Source organism: Sinohyriopsis cumingii, chromosome 2, assembly GCF_028554795.1.
Source record: "Sinohyriopsis cumingii isolate HCF-2022 chromosome 2, ASM2855479v2, whole genome shotgun sequence".
NCBI classification, from domain to species: Eukaryota; Metazoa; Mollusca; class Bivalvia; order Unionida; family Unionidae; genus Sinohyriopsis; species Sinohyriopsis cumingii.
The window spans coordinates 1,624,571-1,646,478 of record NC_142962.1 but is presented as its reverse complement, the minus strand read 5'-3'; the positions used below and the strand labels follow the sequence as shown (position 1 = coordinate 1,646,478).

Below are 21,908 nucleotides of genomic sequence, written 5' to 3'. Positions count from 1 at the left end.
ACTGAACACCCCCATTATAATGCTGCTAACTGGAGCCATTAAAGCTACCCACATTATAAATGAGGGAACCTTATAATGAGGTATGTTCCAACAAGGTTATGTATCCTAATAGTACATGAAAGAATATTTCATAATATCAAGGCACATTGTAATTGGTTCTAAAATAAAAATTTTAAAAAATTATACAGCAAAGATCAGTTGTCATGCACCTTTGGCTATATGGTCATACAGATTTGTGTGTTTGTGCCTTTTTGAAATGTGCAATATACATTTACAAAAAATAGGTCATGGCAACTTATATTTCATGCTTCTGTGACTTTCTTAGAGTTTTCTGTTTAAGCCAGCTTCTTCACCTTTTGTGACCAGAGTCAGTCCTTAGTACTTCATGAATAGAAATGCCCTTCACCAAGAGTAAGACAGTGTGACTTATTTTCATGCTTCATTGATTTCAAATTCTGCAAGAGAACAGATGGTGGAATCTTTATAACCATGTAACTCTTGCATTTTTCTCTGGAAATTCAGATGCACCCTGTTATTGAACAAACTGACATAATAATGAATGGCCCAGTATTCAGAGATGTTTTATGCCTGTTATTGAACAAACTGACATAATAATGAATGGCCCAGTATTCAGAGATGTTTTATGCCTGTTATTGAACAAACTGACATAATAATGAATGGACCAGGATTCAGAGGTGTTTTATGCCTGTTATTGAACAAACTGACATAATAATGAATGGACCAGGATTCAGAGGTGTTTTATGCCTGTATTGGGGCTTTTTTGTTATTATTGCCTCCTTAAATTATTGAAAATTGTATTGTGATGTCAAAGTTACTAATGAATGCTGTGCATTCCCTTGAAAAATCTATAAATGCTGATGAATCTGGTAAAAAAAACAACTTGAAAATGAATGATTTATTACCTCAAAAAATGGTTGCAGCTGTTTAGAATGATGGCCCAGGAGAATCAGCTGGCAACATCATAATTAAATTTGCCATGCAGTGTTGAAATTTTTAAATTTTTTTATATATAGGTTTTTATGAAAAACTCCGTTTTTGAACCCCTGGAGGAGATGCGTCTAAAATTCCTGTGCCAGCGAGCTGTTGTTATACAGAAGATCTGGAGAGGTTATGTGTGCAAAAAAGGTACAGTAAATGCTAGACTGTCAGGAAAAAGTTTGAAAAATGGCACCAGAGAAATTAGGCTTTCTATTTTAGCTCATAGAATGAGTAAATGGCATTGACCTCAGGACTAACTGGTAATTAGTAGGCAAAAATAACAAAGAAATAATATTAGGCTAAGAAATAAATAGGTGTATTTTTTGTTGCACTGGTTATACAAATAGGGTGGGCAGGTCAGATTGTTTTCCTTTTTATAAAAATATTGTATGTAATTAATGTGACTTTGTGATTTTTTTTAAAATGAAACTTGGGGCGGGAGTGCATGGATCGGTAATGAGAAACAGACAGTCTGCCAATATGAAACATATTTTTGTGTGTGGCCTCGTATGATTTGGGGTAAATAAAATTATAATCAAATGATCTATCATCCATGTTGGACACAACAAAAATTAGGGTGTACTCAGTCTTGTACTAGGATAATCCTGCTCAAAATTGACATCAGGGGTTTTCAGTACAAGACTTCTCTCTAGTTGGGTGCAAAATGAAAATGTTGCCAATCTGGCAGCCATCTTGAAAATCATGTTATTGCTACTCCTCAGGTTGGTCCTGCATGAAGTGGTGCCATCTTGAAATTCTTGTTATTGGTACTGATCATTTGAATGGAAAGTAATATTGAAGTAGTTTTTTCCCAAAAACTTATTTTGGTGTCTGGTTGGTCCTACATGAAGTGGTGCCATCTTGAAATTCTTTTTATTGGTACTCATCACTTGATATATGGTCCAATTGACACAGGGTTTTACTGAGAGACATTTTATTGTTGGTCCAATTGACACAGAATTTTACCAAGAGACATTTTATTGTTGGTCCAATTGACACAGAATTTTACCGAGAGACATTTTATTGTTGGTCCAATTGACACAGAATTTTACCGAGAGACATTTTATTGTTGGTCCAATTGACACAGAATTTTACCATGAGACATTTTATTGTTGGTCCAAATGACACAGAATTTTACCAAGAGACATTTTATTGTTGGTCCAATTGACACAGAATTTTACCAAGAGACATCTTATTGTTGGTCCAATTGACACAGAATTTTACCAAGAGACATTTTATTGTTGGTCCAATTGACACAGAATTTTACCAAGAGACATTTTATTGTTGGTCCAATTGACACAGAATTTTACCGAGAGACATTTTATTGTTGGTCCAATTGACACAGAATTTTACCGAGAGACTTTTTATTGTTGGTCCAATTGACACAGAATTTTACCAAGAGACATTTTATTGTTGGTCCAATTGACACAGAATTTTACCAAGAGACATTTTATTGTTGGTCCAATTGACACAGAATTTTACCAAGAGACATTTTATTGTTGGTCCAAAATGAGAATGATGCCAATCTGACTCAACCTGAGGAACCAAATTTCTGATTTGATTTAATGTAAGTGTCTGCCATCATGTATAGGGATCTTGAATTGTATAATTCCAGGGACAATTTCCAAAAATTGTGCACCCATTAATTAATACACCCAGCACACTTTCCTATTCTCCAAATATTCAGTGCCAAAAAGAAAACATTGGTATAATTCAAGATTATTTATTGAGTTGGCAAATGCAACCTTGTCTGATTGGTCAACAGTGGCCTGAGACCTGATACATTATGTTATCATCAGTATAATCAGATCATGGTTGGGGGAGTTCATCAGGCTAGTTGCACATTTACAAAGTCTGTTTTGACAGTAATTTACTTGATCAGTGTTGTAACACCTATTCATGTACATTTATTGTACCTTGTCAGTTGATAGGTACTCAATTAAGACAGTAAGCAGATCAATCAACCATTAAAGAGAATGCCAACTCATGACTACTTCTTAATTGTTATGATAGGTGACTATCAATAATTTTCACTGCCCCAATGGATTAATAACTGCTGGATTTTACTGATCCGCCAGGAAATTCACTAACTGTGGGATAGCAGATTGGTATTAGTTTTAAACTTAGCATATCATTGTGAGTAATATCTGGCACTATTGAAAATAGGTCACAATGGCCTATTTTTCATTGTACATTTACTATTTTAGGGTTTAGACCAAGGGTGGCAATATAAGGCCCACATCTTGGTTTTATCTGCTTATTTACATCATAGAGTGTAACTTAAATAATCACTTATCTGGCCTGCACCCTGGAAGAAGTTGCCCACGTCTGGTTTAGATCATGCATTTTAAACATACAAGCCATATAATTTTTTTGCGATTCTCATTTACAAACAGTAATCACTGTCAAACTTCTATCTTACATTGCATAATGGATTTCAGTTCTTGTTATTCATATCTAACTATTTAACATTTCTTTTCTGTTTAGACTACATCCAGAAAAGAGAGGCAACTCTTGTCATACAGAGTTACTTTCGCAGCTTTCGGCATCGTATGATTTTCATTCGGAAGAGAAGAGCTGCCATTGTTATCCAGGTAATATTTTGTCCATACATTTGAGATAAAGCAAAAAACAAACTGCATTATGGATTTTCTTTTTGGACCATGAATATAGGTACTGTAACCTTATTGATATTGGTCTGTCTATAAGCGTAAAAGGTTCTTAGATTTTGTGAACTCATTTGTCTTCAGTGATAGACTCCATCCCTAAGATTCTAGAATTGGTGATCAACTCTGCCATTGTATAATTGTTGAAAAAAGTTCCAGGTTGGTATAAACATGGTGATTTGTTAATTAGCCAGCAGTTAATTCATCATTTATGTTACATGTAATTAAAGTCATTGACTTGTAGAAAAAATAAATTTCTTTGCACTATCACCGTAAAACTCTTTTACACATATGCAAAACATAATCTTACAGGTTCTTTATAGCACAAGAAAGGGGCCCCGAGTGACCGAGTGGTCTAAAGCGCTCTCCGTTACGGATCACTGCCATCTCACCTCTGTCTGCGTGGGTTCGAGTCTCAGATTCGGCTAATGTAGGTATGTGAGAAAGCTTGCCAGTAGCTTCTCGTGGGTCGGTGGTTCTTTCCGGGGTTTTCCCAGGTTCTTCCTCCACCATTAATACTGGCTGCCATGTATAGCCTATCGTGTGCTGAAAAATGGCGTTAAACCCTACAACAACAACAATAGCACGAGAATGATTGAGTTTGTTAGCTGCATCTGCAGTATGGCCACAGATATTCAATATAGGTTGTTGTGACCAATGTATCAAATTCCTTTTCATATTGTCTGCCAAAAAGCTCTCTGCTTTATAGTTCTAGGTTAGTGGGAAGAATAAGAGAAATGATGCCGATTTACTGCCGATTCTAATTTAAGTTGATGACCCACTGAACCTGAGTTCACATAAATATTTTGCTAACCTTCTAACACTTGATTAGAATATTGATGATGTCATAGTCAAGAAAGGAGATGGGCAGGAGGTCAGAGTGCCAAAGGACATGAAAAGTGCTGAATGCTGGACTGACCACATGTTCACTGTTTCCCTCAGAATCTGGATTAAGCCCAGCAGATGACCACAAGGCAAAAAGTTCCTATCTAACAAGGCAGCATTCAACAACATTACAGGACTGTCCAGTGCAGACTCTGAGAGTTCCAAGACTGAGCAGCAAAGCAGATGAGATTCAGTCCTACACAGAAAGGAATGGCATGAAGAACTTCTATGATGCTTTGAAGACAATCTACTGGCCACAGACATCAGGAACATCTCCAGTTCTGAGTGCTGACAGCACCACACTGCTTACTGGCAAAAAAATCCCTATAATTCAAAGATTTACAGAATACTTCAGTGACATCCTCAATTAACATCCATCTATCAGTAAAGAACACTTGATTGACTGATGCAGGTGGAAATCAACAATACACTTGCTGATCCTCTAATGCTAACTGATACTGAGAAATTAATTGACCTGCTGTCATCTAGCAAAGCACCAGGAGCAGATGTCATACAGTAATTGACATACTGTCATACATCAAAGCACCAGGAGCAGATGCCATACAGTAATTGACCTGCTGTCATACAGCAAAGCACATGTAGCAGATGCCATACAGTAATTGACCTGCTGTCATACAGCAAAGCACATATAGCAGATGCCATACAGTAATTGACCTGCTGTCATACAGCAAAGCACATGTAGCAGATGCCATACAGTAATTGACTTTTGTCATGCAGCAAAGCACCTTTGAGCAGATGCTATATGGTAATTGACCTTGCAAACTCCTTGAATTTAATACAAGTTGGTTTTATCCTGGAAAATGGCATGATTTGGTTGCAATTTTCCTTGAACTTTGCCAAACACCCCTTGATTCTATGACAGGGAATAAAGTCAGAATTTTTTGTCATTTACTTATTATGCAGCCAAATAATGAATTAACCAGTAAAATGGGATAAAATTAGTTGCATCAAATGATGCAGGAAAGTAGTAGTTCCTAGATGGAGTATAACAGCAGATTAAACTGGTAGAATATTCAAGTTCATCTGTATTTTTTTTCTTAGAATTTTATTTATGTGGTGATAAAGTAACACATGGAGAAAGCATAATTTCTGTTAGGAAAAAGTACTCCATAAGGAAAGTACTCCATGAAAACTTGGATAAGTCCTTCATAAAAAGCTCCCAATGGCTATATGAACCACATTGCCCCATGCTGATAGGGCAAAAGTTCCATATTGCTATTTGAACTGAATTACCCCATGCAGTCAGGACCAACAAGGGGGTGGGGGCAACCAGGGATATATCAGCAGGGCCTGGGCCTGTAAGGGGGCCCGGGCCAAACAATACTTCTTAATGTTATTGTAAAAAAAATTTTGATTAAAACAAACTAGGAGAGGCCCGGGTGGTTCTTTCCCCAGGGCCTGTGATTGCTCTCTACGGCCCTGCATGCAGTTGGTAAATAAAACTCACTAGGGCTATATGAAGCAAATTACCCTGTCCATTTGGCTTTACAGTCCCATTAGTGATAGCCAGTCATTATTAGTGTTCGTTATATATTTATTACATAATAAACAATAGAATAATAAGGGCTACAGGTATCATACATTCAGTTTTATCTGTATAAGAGCTGTTGACTAGAAGGGTGTGAGTTCGAATCCTGCCCAAGCCAGACAAGGTGGTCTTGTGTTACTCATGATGCTGTACTCAGTTGCTTCAACATGATTTAACCATTCATGGATAATGTGTTCTTGAACACTATTGTTTCCAGACTTTTGTGTCATATTTGTGTTGTATTTATTAACACTAATTTCAAACTCCATAGCAGAACAAAGTACATTTTTATAATTAATTATCTGTGTTTGTATATGGTCATGCTTTTGTAACAAGATAGGAAGTTTTCTGGAAGAGCTTTCTTGGAGAGTCATCTTCATTCTATGGCAGGTTTTAAAAACAAAAATGATAAAGAAGGATGTTCTTGATTAGCTTCAGGGGGATTTTTGTATTGTCTCAGTTTTTATTTAGATCTGATATATACATCTTTATGATATGTGTGTTAATTTTTATGCTTATGAAGGTAAGGTAATTTTTAGGCACTTTACTTAGGTTCAAGATTGTAGGTTTGTTCATTTGAGTAAAAATATTATTGCAGCCTTTTGACCATGGAAGCTGCAGAAAAAATCCTGTTGATGGATTTGATGGGATTTAAGTTCTGGTCATGGCTTTTCCTATGGAAAACCAGGTGACCTCATTTTTGATTGGCTTGCTGCTAAAAGATCTGATCTTGTTGACAAGTAGAATAATCTAGAAATGATTGTTCAACCCTCTTTCTGGTTCTAAAATTGTCTTATTTTTTATGTAAGGGATGTTTACCTTACAATTTGTTATTCCTATCTTAAACATCAGTTTTAGTGGAGGCATTTAGTTGTGTTCATTTGAGAAGATTTAATTGATTTATTTAAATATTTCACTGGAATTATAAGGTGCTCATAAACTTTGGATGAAGTATCTGTTTTGAAGTTACTGTGAATTCATTTAAGGTTGTTTTGGATTATATCATTGTGATACATCAAGACTGATAGCACATCATACTATTCCAGACTGATGGCACATAAGCACAATAGATTATACTTCATTCTGAATGCCACTGGAACTAATTTGGAATACTCAGTACTTTTGGAATTGATAGAACTTTTAGGACTATTTATGTGTAAGTTATTTATAATTTTTCACTTTGTATTTTAGGAAAATAAGTTATTTGTTGAATTTTAGAAAACTTGTTGGTGAAATTCTTTTACATGTACTTAGTTCAAGATCATAGAATCATAACAGACCACAATTTAAAAATCCAAATCAGGGAGTCTCCCAGATAATCAAAATGTTATCACATGTATGGCATGGGTTACTTTTTTGGTAATAACATCAGCATCAATATCAACATTGGTATCACCCATGATATCACCATTGGCATCAACATTGGTATCAGCATCGATATCAGCATCGATATCAGCATTGGTATCAGCATCGATATCAGCATCGGTATCAGCATTGGTATCAGCATCGGTATCAGCATTCGTATCAGCATTCGTATCAGCATTGGTATCAGCATTGGTATCACCATCGATATCAGCATCGGTATCAGCATTGGTATCAGCATCGGTATCAGCATTGGTATCAGCATCGATATCAGCATTGGTATCAGCATCGGTATCAGCATTGGTATCAGCACTGGTATCAGCATCGGTATCAGCATCGGTATCAGCATTGGTATCAGCATCGGTATCAGCATTCGTATCAGCATTGGTATCAGCATTGGTATCAGCATTGGTATCAGCATTGGTATCAGCATCGGTATCAGCATTGGTATCAGCATTGGTATCAGCATCGGTATCAGCATTCGTATCAGCATTGGTATCAGAATTGGTATCAGCATTGGTATCAGCATCGGTATCAGCATTCGTATCAGCATTGGTATCAGCATTCGTATCAGCATTCGTATCAGCATTTGTATCAGCATTCGTATCAGCATTGGTATCAGCATCGGTATCAGCATTCGTATCAGCATTCGTATCAGCATTGGTATCAGCATCGGTATCCTACTCTCCATAAATCAATGTGGCTTTCGGAACAAACGGTCCACAACTGACCAACTTCTCAGATTGGAAACAGACATCAAACTTGCTTTTAACGCACATAGGAAAACCGATCGCAACCTCATAGTGGTTTTTTTAGACCTAGAAAAAGCGTTCGACCTAGTATGGACCAATGGACTAATGGCCAAATTAAACCAATTTGGAATAACTGGACGCTTGTTCAACTGGATTGGCGATTTCCTCATAGGCCGGAAAATTACCACAAGAATAGGCAACACCCATTCGGAAGAATTTTCACTTGAAAATGGAACACCGCAAGGCAGTGTAATAAGTCCGTTACTATTTAACCTAATGGTAAACGACCTTGACCTCAATGTAGCCTCCACGAAAATAAACTTGTCACAATTTGCAGATGATAGTGGCATATGGAGGAATGGAAATCCTGCCAATAACACAGTAGTTAAAGAAATCCAGCAGAGCCTAGACAACATAGGGAGATGGGCGGACAAATGGGGTTTCAAAATATCTCATGAAAAAACTGTGGCAATCATATTCACCCCCAAACAAAATAACAACCTAGTCTATCCAAACTTCTATATACAAAATCAATTAATCAAATACGTAACAGTAGTAAAATTCCTAGGAATGTTCTTTGACAACCACCTCACATGGAAACAGCACATTGAACAACTCACCCAGAATTGTAACAAAGATCTCAATTTACTCAGGAACATCACAGGGACTGACTGGGGATCCAACCAGGAAACCCTCCTCACGATATATAAAAGCCTAATTAGATCAAAACTGGATTACGGTTGCCAAGTATATAACTCGGCTAAGCAGCCTGTACTACAAAAACTTGACACTATCCAGAGAAAAGCCTTGCTATTATGCACAGGAACACTCCCCTCAACATCATTAGAAGAACTACAAACACTAACAGGAGAACTACCCTTAAAATTACGTAGGCAAGAACTGCTCCTCCGATACTCCATTCGATTAGATACCCACCCAGACAACCATCCCACCAAAATAGCTATAAATAAGTGTAAAGTTGTCTTCAAACCCAAAATCATACCTATCACACCAAGTGGCAAAGTAATCCTTGAACTAAGAGAAAAGATACCTCTACTAAAAAAACAGGTAACAAACAATACAGACCAGAACAAATCACCATGGTTACAAAAACCACCAAGGATTAACATTGAAGCTACCAAATTAGGCAATAAAGAAGGACAAGAAAACTTACTAAAACCTGTACTGGTAAACGAAATCAACCAAAAATACCTGGACTATGTTAAAATATATACCGATGGATCAAAAACAAACAACCCACCAAGAACAGCAGCAGCAATAGTCATCCCTGAATTCAATATACAAACGGGATCCAGATTACCTGACTATTGCTCCATTTACACCACTGAATTCTGGGCTGTACTTGAATCACTACAGTGGATCAAAGACAACCAAATACCTAAAGCAGTCATTATAAGCGATTCCCTAAGCGTTATCAAATTGATCCAAAATCGCAATACACACTCTAGGGAACAATTCCTCGACAGAGCATGCCAATTAATCAACGATATCACCACAGCACATCAATTAGTCGAGCTCATGTGGATACCGTCGCACATTGGAATCTCTGGCAATGAAACAGCAGACAAAGTTGCAAAAACCAAACTAGGAGATCAAAACTCTATCAAGCTTAACTATAGCTCTACAGAAGCAATAAGCTTCGCACAAACATATATAGACCAAACATGGCAAGATTTTTGGAACTCCTCCACAAAAGGGAAAAATCACCATGAAACCCCAAAAAATGTAGATAGGAACATACAGCTACCTAAGGGTACCTATTTAGAACAGAAAACCATAAACAGGATAATAACTGGAAAAACTAAACTAGCAAGCAGTTTTGGAAGGTTTATAGGACCCAAACCAGCAACCATTAACTGCTTTAACTGCCACACCACCGAAGATCTACACCACGTATTTAATATATGCCCAAAATATCAACCCGCTTGGAAAATATTTATCAAAAACCAAAACGAGATTGGATTACCACACACATACCCAGAGTTACTTATGGACTCTAATAAAAAAAAACAATCAGCATATAAAAATATAAATCAATTCATAGACTCAGCAGGACTTAGGAACAAAATATAATTACTATCCCCACAAAACCAAAAGACCCAGTAACTAGCTAAATAAATGTAGAAGCCACCACATAAAAAACCATAACATATCATTCAATTTTATAAAAGTATTAATAAATTATTCACTTACGAAGCACCTATAAAAAACTAAGGAAACCGCAAAATCGGATGTCCTAGATGTCCTTAATGAACCGAGTAATCAGCTAGGATTCCTGTCCTAGATGTCCTTAACGAACCGTGTAATCGGCTAGGACTCCGGTCTCTTGCTAAATAAAGTATAAATAACATTCAATCTCTAAAAACATCAATTAATAAATAACTTAAAGAGGTAATATCTAAAAACTTATAAATAACATAACGTAGGAAACACACCCTAAACACCTCGACTAGTAATACCATAATAACCTTGAAAATCTCTCTTCATACATGATATCTACTAAGAACCTCTATAAACAGCATAGAACATCCCCTCTCCTTTTAGAACATTTTGAAGAAGAAGAAAAAAAAAAATAATTCTCCAAAAAAAAAAAAAATTCTCGAAAAAAAAAAAGAAAAAAAAAAAGGCAAATGCAACAAGAAACCAGCGATGTAAAGCAAGCAGGACCGTTCCCAAGCTCTCCTTCCTACTAATGACAGCCAACAATTCAACTGTAGGGACCTTTATGGACCCACAGACTGAGGCCAAACTATCAGGGTTCCTTGAATCCATAAAAGCCTGGGGGAGGTGGCACCATCCCCTTCCCCAGGAACAACTAGCAGGCTGCGGTGCAGTCAGAAAAAAGTGGCACATGCACAATTGTGCGAACGCTACTATAATTAAACTCAACAACAACAAAAAATCAGAATTGGTATCAGCATTCGTATCAGCATTCGTATCAGCATTGGTATCAGCATCGGTATCAGCATTCGTATCAGAATTGGTATCAACATTAGGATTAATGTGAAGAATTTTTCTAAAATTTCATTACTTTACATTGACAATTTGTGTTGTGGAGATCACTTTCACTAAAGATCTTAAAGTTCCTTGATCAGATTGTGTGTGTGTGTGTCTGTGTGTCTGTGTGTGTGTGTGTGTGTGTTAATGCCTGACATAGTCATAGTTCTTGTAAACTTGTGACTAATGCAGTAGATATCATAAAAACAGATAGGCCCCTGTCATAGCCTGATAAGTACAATATGTACTCATTTATAACTCAAGTCCAACTGCAAACTGCAAAGACCACAATCTGCTATTACATAATGCACCAGCAGATCTTGGTTTGTGCAGTTTGTTAGTAATCAATCGAACAAACAACATAGACCCCGATCTAAAGTGCCATATGCTATGGCAGATCAAGATCTTTGTTGTTTGCAGTTTGATTCAACTTCTAAATGAGTACAGTACAATTTTGTTAATGATCTTCTCGTATGACATTGCAAAGGTTAGGCATGCAATGACCAGGTAAGGTCAAGGTCAGATTGAAACCATGCTCATATTAATAGGAATACCGTATATGACATCAGGCAAGTATCTATGGTATATGTTGTATGATGGTCAAGCTTGATGAGAAAAGTGGTGATTTCCTCTTCCTACATTCAATTTCTTCCCCTCAGAAATCAAATGAATCATGCCTCTGCCAGGTCCCAGGTACTTTGAATTATAAGTATCTTCCAGACATGTTCAGATTAGTTGGATGAATGAACAGTCAGATTTGTGTTAACCAGTCACATCTTAAAAGTTGAAACATAATTCAGGTGATTGATAAATACAACGTGACAGTTTACATTCAGTGTATTCATTAATGGATGTGACTACTTGGGCAAATTTGACTGCAGTATAATTTGTTACTCTGATACTGGAAGTATATTTGCAGAATGAAATACCTTTATTATGTACCTGGCATCATTAATATTTCATTATTATTGTAGCTTACTTCACCATTTTCTTTCAAATACACAAGATTTACATTTTATTCTCTCAAGAGCTTCGTTCTTCAGCGAAGCGTCGTTAGTTAAGTTCAGTAAACTAAAACCCTAACAGGATAGTCGCCAATGTTCACTTGAAACAGAACTGATACCTTAATTGGATCATCACCAAATTTCACTTGTATGATACCGCCATAGATTAATCCATGCTTTCTAATAATGGAAGAGAGACTTTTACCAATTGTTACAATTCAGTAGGGGCCCCGAGTGGCCGAGTGGTCTAAAGCGCTTACCGTTCCGGATCACTGCCATCTCACCTCTGTCTGCGTGGGTTCGAGTCCAAGGCTCGGCTAGTGTGGGTACATGGGAAAGCCTGCCAGTAGCTTCTCATGGGTCGGTGGTTCTTCCCTGGGTTTTTCAGGGTTCTTCCTCCACCAGTTATACTGGCCGCCATGTATAGCCTATCTTGTGCTGAAAAATGGCGTTAAACTCTAGAAGAACAACAACAACAATTCAGTAAGTTAAAACACTCAGATGGGTGAGCTCTCGGGTCTGCTTTGACATCACTTAAGATATTATGAGGGGGATTATTCTAGTGTGTCCTTTTCAGATAAGATAAAGTGATTTCTTATTGCATGAGACTTCGAACATCCCTGAATGGGATGATAATGTGAGTCAGTCATATGTTAGTCACATATCATATGTACTCACTTATAAGTCAAGTCAGACTGCAAACAGCAATAATCCAGATCTGCTGTAGCATAATGCACATGCAGATCAGGGTCTGTATTGTTTGTTGTACTGATTACTCCTAACAAACTGCACAGATCCAGGTTTGCTGACACATGTGATGGCAGATCTGAGATTTTGCAATTGGTCTTATCTAATAAGTATGTATATATGGTACTTTGAGATGAATCATTTGCTCACTGAGATCATTCATTGGATTGCATGGGAAAGGGATGTCATCAATTTCATTTGCTTTGTTGCTGGACCTAAGAAGAAATTTACATACATGACAGTCATCAGCCTTTACACAGTTCTTCAGTGTCATTTAATTTATTGAACTGGCACTAATCTGAAGTAAAAAAGTATAATACTGATTTCTCTCAGCCATTTTTGTAAACTTATAGACATATTTTGTGAATAATTCTTGTGTAAATGATAGCTCTTCAGGTCAGAGCAAGTTGATGAACAAATGAGTGGTAGTTTTTTTGATTGTTTAATTTTGATGAAGATTATATTTGCTTTCTATTTCGAAATCTGTAATGGGTAAAACCTGTTTACATGTTGAATCTAATTATTACAGCTCTGTAATTTTAGTGACGTGAACAACACTGGCACACTAAAATTAAAAAACAAAAAGATATAAAAAGCATTTAACACTATCAAAATATTCATGTGGGTTTATGTTACATTTTAATTTGAAGAATCTGAACGGGATGATTTTTATTTAATATTGGCATGATTTTTGTGTCCTGTAGCAAACTAGTTTGCGCAATGCTTGAAATAAATAAATGATATATGCTTACTGATCATTTGTTAAAGTGTGTTTGTACAGCAGTCACACTGCACAGTATAATTGACACTCCCCTGCCTGGCAATATGTGATGTACAAAAAGAAAGCAGCAATACAAAAAGAAAATATCAGAGAATCTTTTTTTTTCTCTCAAAGATATGCTGAAATTTCGCTTTCAGAGAACATATTCTGATCCAGGACTTTGTTGCAAGGTAAATTTAGGTTACTTCTATAAGATGATAAAAAACTGAAATTGTTATATTTTCATATAATAAATTGTATGTGGTAAATAAACTTATTCCATAATTTTTATTTTATGTTCACAAATCATTTTATACTTTTGCCTAAATCATAGAAGAGAAATTGAAATACATCAGACCAAGATACACTTGAAACAAATATTTTGCTTTTGATTTTGTTATTTTATTACTTTTATTGATGTTCAGCTGGGTGATGCATGTTTAAAAAAAGTGAGCAGTAATTCAGTGAGCCCTGAAGCATCGGGCACAGTCAAGTGAAATTTTGATTTGACTGGTACATATTTGCCAATTTGAAACCAGATCTATGCAGCTGATCCAGTTTTTCTATTAATCGGTTTAAACAGTTTTTTCTGACTCATTCTTGAATTATAAAGTGCAGTGCCTCCATCTCCTGCTTTAAAGTTAAGGTAAAACAATAACTGGAACCAGTCTGATATATAAGATGTGAATTTAACACAGAGATTACCATTGGTAGTTTACCTTTAATTATAGCCAGTAGCCAGTGTCGTTCCATATGTGGTTGATATTATTCAGATGCTGACACTGGCACAAAATGCCACCTAAAAAGAAATTAAAACTCAAAGACCAGGGACACTGCTTGACCAAATAAATGATAGTCCATCACAGTTTGACATTCTTGAAGGAATCTGGTCAGATGTGAACAAGGTCCCAAAAAAGAATGTAATGTAGAAATCATGAGTGTTTAATCAATTTTATACAATAATTAGCAAGATATCATTTTCACTTTTTTAATGTGTTATGTATATTGAATTTGTTTTATGTGTTGGATCTTCTCCATGGTTTTATGTTATCTATATCTACATGTGTGATTGACCATGATCAATAATTGAGTTTAGGGCCAAATGTCTTTTTTTTTTGCAAGCAATATATAACAGAGCTAATATTTCTCAATGGTTATAGATTATATATTAAAGTTGGAGGTAAACAAGTTTACAGATGTTGCCTTCAAAGTCTAGTTTTTTATATAGAAATTAAGAATGTTCTAGAGGCGAGTTGTTTACAAATTTGATGGGAAAATGACACTCATCCTGGCCTTGTTATTGTGTTTAGCTTTTTATTTTAATGTTATTTGCTTCAAAATTACTAATTCCTATCTTAATATCCAAAGTAGAATCAGTCTTATTGTTGTGTCCAGTTTTTATTTGAGAGGATTTATTTAAAATAATCATGGGAATTACAAAATACTCTTTGACTTTTGGACAAAATCTCTATTTTGGAATTATTGTAAATTCATTCACAGACATTTTTGGTTATAACATTGTGATACATACATACACACACACATATATATATATATATATATATATATATATATATATATATATATATATATATATATATATATATATATATATATATCTGTGTGTGTGTGTGTGTGTGTGTGTGTGTGTGTGTGTGTGTGTGTGTGTGTGTTGTGTCCATGTTAATGCCTGACATAAGTAAGTTTGTTAGTCATAGTTTTTGTAAACTTGTGACTGATGCAATAGATTTCATAAAAAGTATTGAAAACTCAAGGAAATGTATAACAATACTGGAGGACATGCCTTTGAGGTCTCCGTTGGTAAGTTTTTAAATGGCACTTAAACAAAATTTATGTTGTAAAAAATCTCTTCTAAGCCTCTTCACAGCCAATTCCCAGAACTGACTGCATATGGTAGGTTGACTATATATTTGTCTGTTACTGAAAGTTAATGGTAAAATTTCTTGATGATATGTCTTGAAAAGCTTTTATAAACATTTAGGCCAATATTTTTTAAATAAGTCTGCCTTGTTCAATGATAAGCCACATACCACAAAGCAGGACCCATTGCTTTTCCTTGGGACAAATACTTTTCTAGGACTAATTTTCAGGAGAAAGAATTTAATGTAGCAATTTGCTGTTTTCCAGTCCAATGTTCGTGGAATGCAAGCCAGGGCCTTTGCTAAATATTTGCGAGAACAGAAACGCCTTGAATTGGAACGGCTGCGTAAAGAACAGGAGGAATTTGAGAAACATGTGAAAGAAAAGGCAGAGGCTGATGAGATTGCCATAGAGGAGTCACTAAAGTATGTAGATATACCTTTTTTTGTATTTATATACTTAATGTATATATTTTTAATTACATCTTTCAGTCCTCACAGAGATGACATCACAAACTAACAATCATGGATGGCAAATCAAGAATGAACTGTGTGTATAAATTGAAAATTGTCAAAATATGGTATAGATTTTTACAATCCATTATAATAATTTAAAAAATAAAATATTTCAAAGTCTCCTCAAATTTTTTAGATTTGTTTTTCATTTAAAAAAGAATTTAGTTGATCTGCACTGTTGGTTTTCAATCTAGGCAAGTATCCACATGACTGGTCATGTGGTCTCATTTATGCTTTATATGAAAGAACTAGTAAAGACTACCATAACACACCAGCAGATCAGGGTCTGTGTTGTTTGTTCTACTGATTAGTTCTAAAAAATTGCATAGACCCAGATTAGCCAGTGCATTATACCACTGCAGGCCTGGGTCTATGCAATTTTCAGTTGGGAATAACTTACAAGTGAGTAGAGATGGTACTTATCCATTTTTTGTCTTGTATTTACCAGTGTGTACCATAATAGATCCAAGTGTAAACGGCATACATCCAGATTTTGTATTTACCAGTGTGTACCATCATAGATCCAAGTGTAAACAGCATACATCCAGATTTTGTATTTACCAGTATGTACTATAGATCCAAGTGTAAACAGCATACATCCAGATTTTGTATTTACCAGTGTGTACCGTAGATCCAAGTGTAAACAGCATACATCCAGATTTTGTATTTACCAGTGTGTACCATAGATCCAAGTGTAAACAGCATACGTCCAGATTTTGTATTTACCAGTGTATACCGTAGATCCAAGTGTAAACAGCATACATCCAGATTTTGTATTTACCAGTGTGTACTATAGATCCAAGTGTAAACAGCATACATCCAGATTTTGTATTTACCAGTGTGTACCATAGATCCAAGTGTAAACAGCATACGTCCAGATTTTGTATTTACCAGTGTATACCGTAGATCCAAGTGTAAACAGCATACATCCAGATTTTGTATTTACCAGTGTGTACCATAGATCCAAGGGTAAACATCCAAGTGTAAACAGCATACATCCAGATCTGTTGTCACCTGATAGACAATAATCATAATGTTAATTAAACAAATATTGTCAAATTTGACCTTGAATGTTTTTTTCAAAGCAATTCATTTATGCAGATTTGTTTGAAAACTAATTTAGAACATAAATTTTAAGTTGGCTTTGATTTTTTAGACATGAAAAATCGCCTTGATTGTACCCTTAAGTCATGATATATCTGTTACTATGGCAATTATGGTCCATGGGTTATAGCCTGTCTTAAGCAGCATAGATTATTACAGAGTTGTAACCAGGGTAACCCAGGCAAGTTCAGATTTCATCTCTATGCAATGGAAAGCCAAACCAGGGTTGGGGTGGCAAAATAAAGTACTGTATTTTGGTGTGTGTAATGCACATTAAAGTACAACATGCACCCCAATTTTCAATGCAGAATGAGGGAAAAACATTGTTCTGCCATATAACATGCATGTGATATAATGCATTTTAAAATTGTGATAATTTTGCTTCTTCATGTGCTAATTATCTGCCATCTTGGGTGATGCACTGATGATTTTTTTTGTTACGCAATATTGCAGTCATGTACAGTTAACTAGTACTTGACTGTTAACTAGTACTTGACAGTTAACTAGTACTTGACTGTTAACTTTTACTTGACTCTTAACTTGTACTTGACTGTTGACTTGTACTTGACTGGTAACTAGTACTTGACTGTTTTCTAGTACTTGACTGTTAACTTGTACTTGACTGTTAACTATTCCTTGATAGTTAACTAGTACTTGACTGTTAACTTGTACTTGACAGTTAACTTGTACTTGACTGATGACTTGTACTTGACTGTTAACTATTCCTTGACAATTAACTTGTACTTGACTGTTGACTTGTACTTGACTGTTAACTTGAACTTGACTGTAACTAGTACTTGACTGTTGACTTGTACTTGACTGTTAACTTGTACTTGACTTAACTTGTACTTGACTGTTAACTAGTACTTGACTGTTAGCTATTCCTTGACAATTAACTAGTACTTGACTGTTAACTTATACTTGACTGTTTTCTACTACTTGACTGTTAACTAGTACTTGACTGTTTTCTAGTACTTGACTGTTAACTTGTACTTGACTGTTAACTAGTACTTGACAGTAAACTAGTGCTTGGTAGTTAGCTAGTACTTGACAGTTAACTAGTACTTGACTGTTAACTCGTACTTGACTGTTAACTAGTACTTGACAGTAAACTAGTGCTTGACAGTTAGCTAGTACTTGAACTAGTACTTGGCAGTTAACTAGTACTTGACTGTTAACTTGTACTTGACTGTTGACTAGTACTTGACTGTTAACTAGTACTTGACAGTAAACTAGTGCTTGGTAATTAGCTAGTACTGGACAGTTAACTTGTACTTGACAGTTAACTAATACTTGACTGTTAACTTGTACTTGACTGTTAAATAGTATTTGATAGTTAACTAGTACCTGACACTAAACTGGTGCTTGAAAGTTAACTAGTACTTGACTGTTTCTCTGGTCTTTTGTGTCACTACATGGCACCCGTTCATGACAATATATCTTTTAAAGATAAAAGAACACAAAATGTGGCAATATTAAAAGTATATCTGACTTTTTAAGGTTTACTTTCTTGATGGAGTTCAGTCTGTTGCTTTAAAATCCCTCCCACTGTCATCACTCTCGAAACGTCGCTATTTGTCCTCATCTGTTATTCTTTTCCGCTCCATAACAGAAGACTCTCCGTCAATGAACCTTCTCCAGCTGCTCTTTTGCCATGTGCTTATGCAGTAGGCAATTTATATTGAAAATAAATACAATATTTATATCCATAGAAACTACAATTAGTTTAAATCCTAAAATGATTATTTAGAATGCAGTGTTTTCTCCATTCCCACCGAGGAACATTATCCTTTCTAAAGTAAGTTGCATGTATACTTCCTGTAGTTACTGTATGTATATGCTTATAAATCAAGTCAAACTGCAAGCAGCAAAGATCCTGATCTGCCATAGCATAATGCACCTGCAGATTGGGGTCCATGTTTTTTGTTTTACTGATTACACATAACAAACTGCACAGACCAAGATCTGCCAGTGCATTATCCAACTTCAGGTCTGGGTCTGTGCACATATAAGCATGTATATATGGTAGGTGGCATTTGCCCAGGCTAAGCGTAGTTGTTACTTAAGATTTCAAGATATGATTCTTCTGTTAGTGGTTAAGAAAGTTATGAGAATAAACACCTATCATTACACTGTACCATATATATCAAATTAAATTTTTACCGTAAGGAAAGATTGAAAGTAAATACCAACCAGCATGTGTGTCCAAAAACAGCAATTTCAGTTTAAATATTTTAATTAATTAGTTTTATTTCATCAATGACTTTGTGTTCCAATGCTAAAATCAAAGAATCTTTTAAATTTTTCTTGCAACATATTAGACAAAATCTACATGTTCTTCACCAAAACCATATGATCAATGTAAAAATTTAATCAAAGTTATGTGTTATAAAGTTATTGAAGAGTACAGGTTTCTCCAGGTAGCATTTTATCACCAGATTAACATCCGGGGGTGGCCGAGTGGTCTCAAACACTCTCCGTTATGGATCACTACCATCCCACCTCTGTATGGGTTCGAGTCTCAGATTCAGCCAAAGTGGGTATGTGAGAAAGCTTGCCAGTAGCTTTTCGTGGGTCGGTGGTTCTTTTCGGGGTTTTCCTGGGTTCTTCCTCCACCATTAATACTGGCCGTCATGTATAGCCTATCGGATGCTGAAAAATGGCGTTAACCCCCACAACAACAAGAACAACAACATAACAGCATCTGTGAAGAGTATTTTCTTTTGCATGATGATCTGGCAGAACTTGTTGTTGACTTTAGAGTACACATGTCTTGTTCAGGGGTAAATATTGTAGATTTGAGTACACAGGTCTTGTGTAGGGGGGTAAATATTGTAGATATGAATACACAGGTCTTGTGTAGGGGTAAATATTGTTGATTTGAGTACACAGGTCTTGTGTAGGGGTAAATATTGTAGATATGAATACACAGGTCTTGTTTAGGGGTAAATATTGTAGATATGAATACACAGGTCTTGTGTAGGGGTAAATATTGTAGATATGAATACACAGGTCTTGTGTAGGGGTAAATATTGTAGATATGAATACACAGGTCTTGTGTAGGGGTAAATATTGTAGATTTGAGTACACAGGTCTTGTGTAGGGGTAAATATTGTAGATATGAATACACAGGTCTTGTGTAGGGGTAAATATTGTAGATATGAATACACAGGTCTTGTGTAGGGGTAAATATTGTAGATATGAATACACAGGTCTTGTTTAGGGGTAAATATTGTAGATATGAATACACAGGTCTTGTGTAGGGGTAAATATTATAGATTTTGAATACACAGGTCTTATGTAGGGGTAAATATTGTAGATATGAATACACAGGTCTTGTGTAGGGGTAAATATTGTAGATATGAATACACAGGTCTTGTTTAGGGGTAAATATTATAGATTTGAATACACAGGTCTTGTGTAGGGGTAAATATTGTAGATATGAATACACAGGTCTTGTGTAGGGGTAAATATTATAGATTTGAATACACAGGTCTTGTGTAGGGGTAAATATTGTAGATTTGAATACACAGGTCTTGTACAGAGGTAAATATTGTAGATTTGAGCCATTTCTTTTAAATGTTGTCTTTCAAAGGCCAGTATGCTTCCTATTCAGCCTTTTCTCAGAAAGTCTGGCCTGTTTAAGATCAATGCACTTAATATTTAAATATTCCTTTTAAATGTATGGTTCTAGGAAGGCCAGTGCACTTCATATTTAGTCATTTCTCAGAAATATCGGGTTTATGGAAGGCCAGTGCACTTCATATTTAGTCATTTCTCAGAAATATCGGGTCTATGGAAGGCCAGTGCACTTCATATTTAGTCATTTCTCAGAAATATCGGGTCTATGGAAGGCCAGTGCACTTCATATTTAGTCATTTCTCAGAAATATCGGGTCTATGGAAGGCCAGTGCATTTCATATTTCGTCATTTCTCAGAAATATCGGGTCTATGGAAGGCCAGTGCACTTCATATTTAGTCATTTCTCAGAAATATTGGATCTGTGGAAAGCCAGTGCACTTCATATTTAGTCATTTCTTAGCATTGCCTGCTTTATGGAATGCCTATGCACTTAATATTTAGTACCACACTTGCTGGTTTGCCTCCTCAACGTTGATGCAGTGCTTTGATCACATTATAATTTGCAATACACAGCTATTCCTTGTGAGGTTTGCGAAACTTAAAATTCCTAATTTTTTCAACTGGTTACTTTCTGAGGTCCTATTTTAGTGATTTCATCATTTTCTTTGGTAAGGCTGCATAATATTATCCTTTATTAACATGTGTACATGACATCATTGCATGATCATGTGTACATGATATCATAGCATGATCATGTGTACATGATATAGTAGCATGATCGTGTGTACATGATATCATAGCATGATCATGTGTACATGATATCATAGCATGATCATGTGTACATGATATCATAGCATGATCATGTGTACATGATATTGTAGCGTGATCATGTGTACATGATATTGTAGCATGATCATGTGTACATGATATTGTAGCATCATCATGTGTACATGATATCATAGCATCATCATGTGTACATGATATCATAGCATGATCATCTGGCTTAAAGTCAGTAAATTTCAGCTCAAGAACTGTGAAGGACTTTATTTACGAAAACCAAATTTGGTATTGAGCTTAAAAAAAA

At 35.7% G+C, this 21,908-nt stretch overlaps 2 protein-coding genes across 6 annotated transcripts in view; one reads left to right on the top strand and one right to left on the bottom strand.

Moving 5' to 3' along the window:
* The window catches only part of LOC149804198 (unconventional myosin heavy chain 6-like), a 294,440-nt gene that overhangs the window by 138,636 nt on the left and 133,896 nt on the right, over window positions 1-21,908 (top strand). For all 5 annotated transcript variants that reach the window (XM_089937853.1, XM_089937830.1, XM_089937846.1 and 2 more), the window contains exons 15-17: window positions 1,035-1,146; window positions 3,487-3,593; window positions 15,891-16,048. In XM_089937853.1, the coding sequence (XP_089793979.1) occupies window positions 1,035-1,146; window positions 3,487-3,593; window positions 15,891-16,048 (377 nt within the window). The remainder of the gene's footprint in view (window positions 1-1,034; window positions 1,147-3,486; window positions 3,594-15,890; window positions 16,049-21,908) is intronic.
* Window positions 7,206-13,256, bottom strand: LOC149804199 (uncharacterized). Its single transcript, XM_089937672.1, has 2 exons — window positions 13,218-13,256; window positions 7,206-8,141 (listed from the first exon to the last, which is right to left on the bottom strand). Exons 1-2 carry the CDS (start codon window positions 13,254-13,256, stop codon window positions 7,419-7,421), a joined length of 762 nt encoding a protein of 253 aa, XP_089793798.1. The 3' UTR covers window positions 7,206-7,418.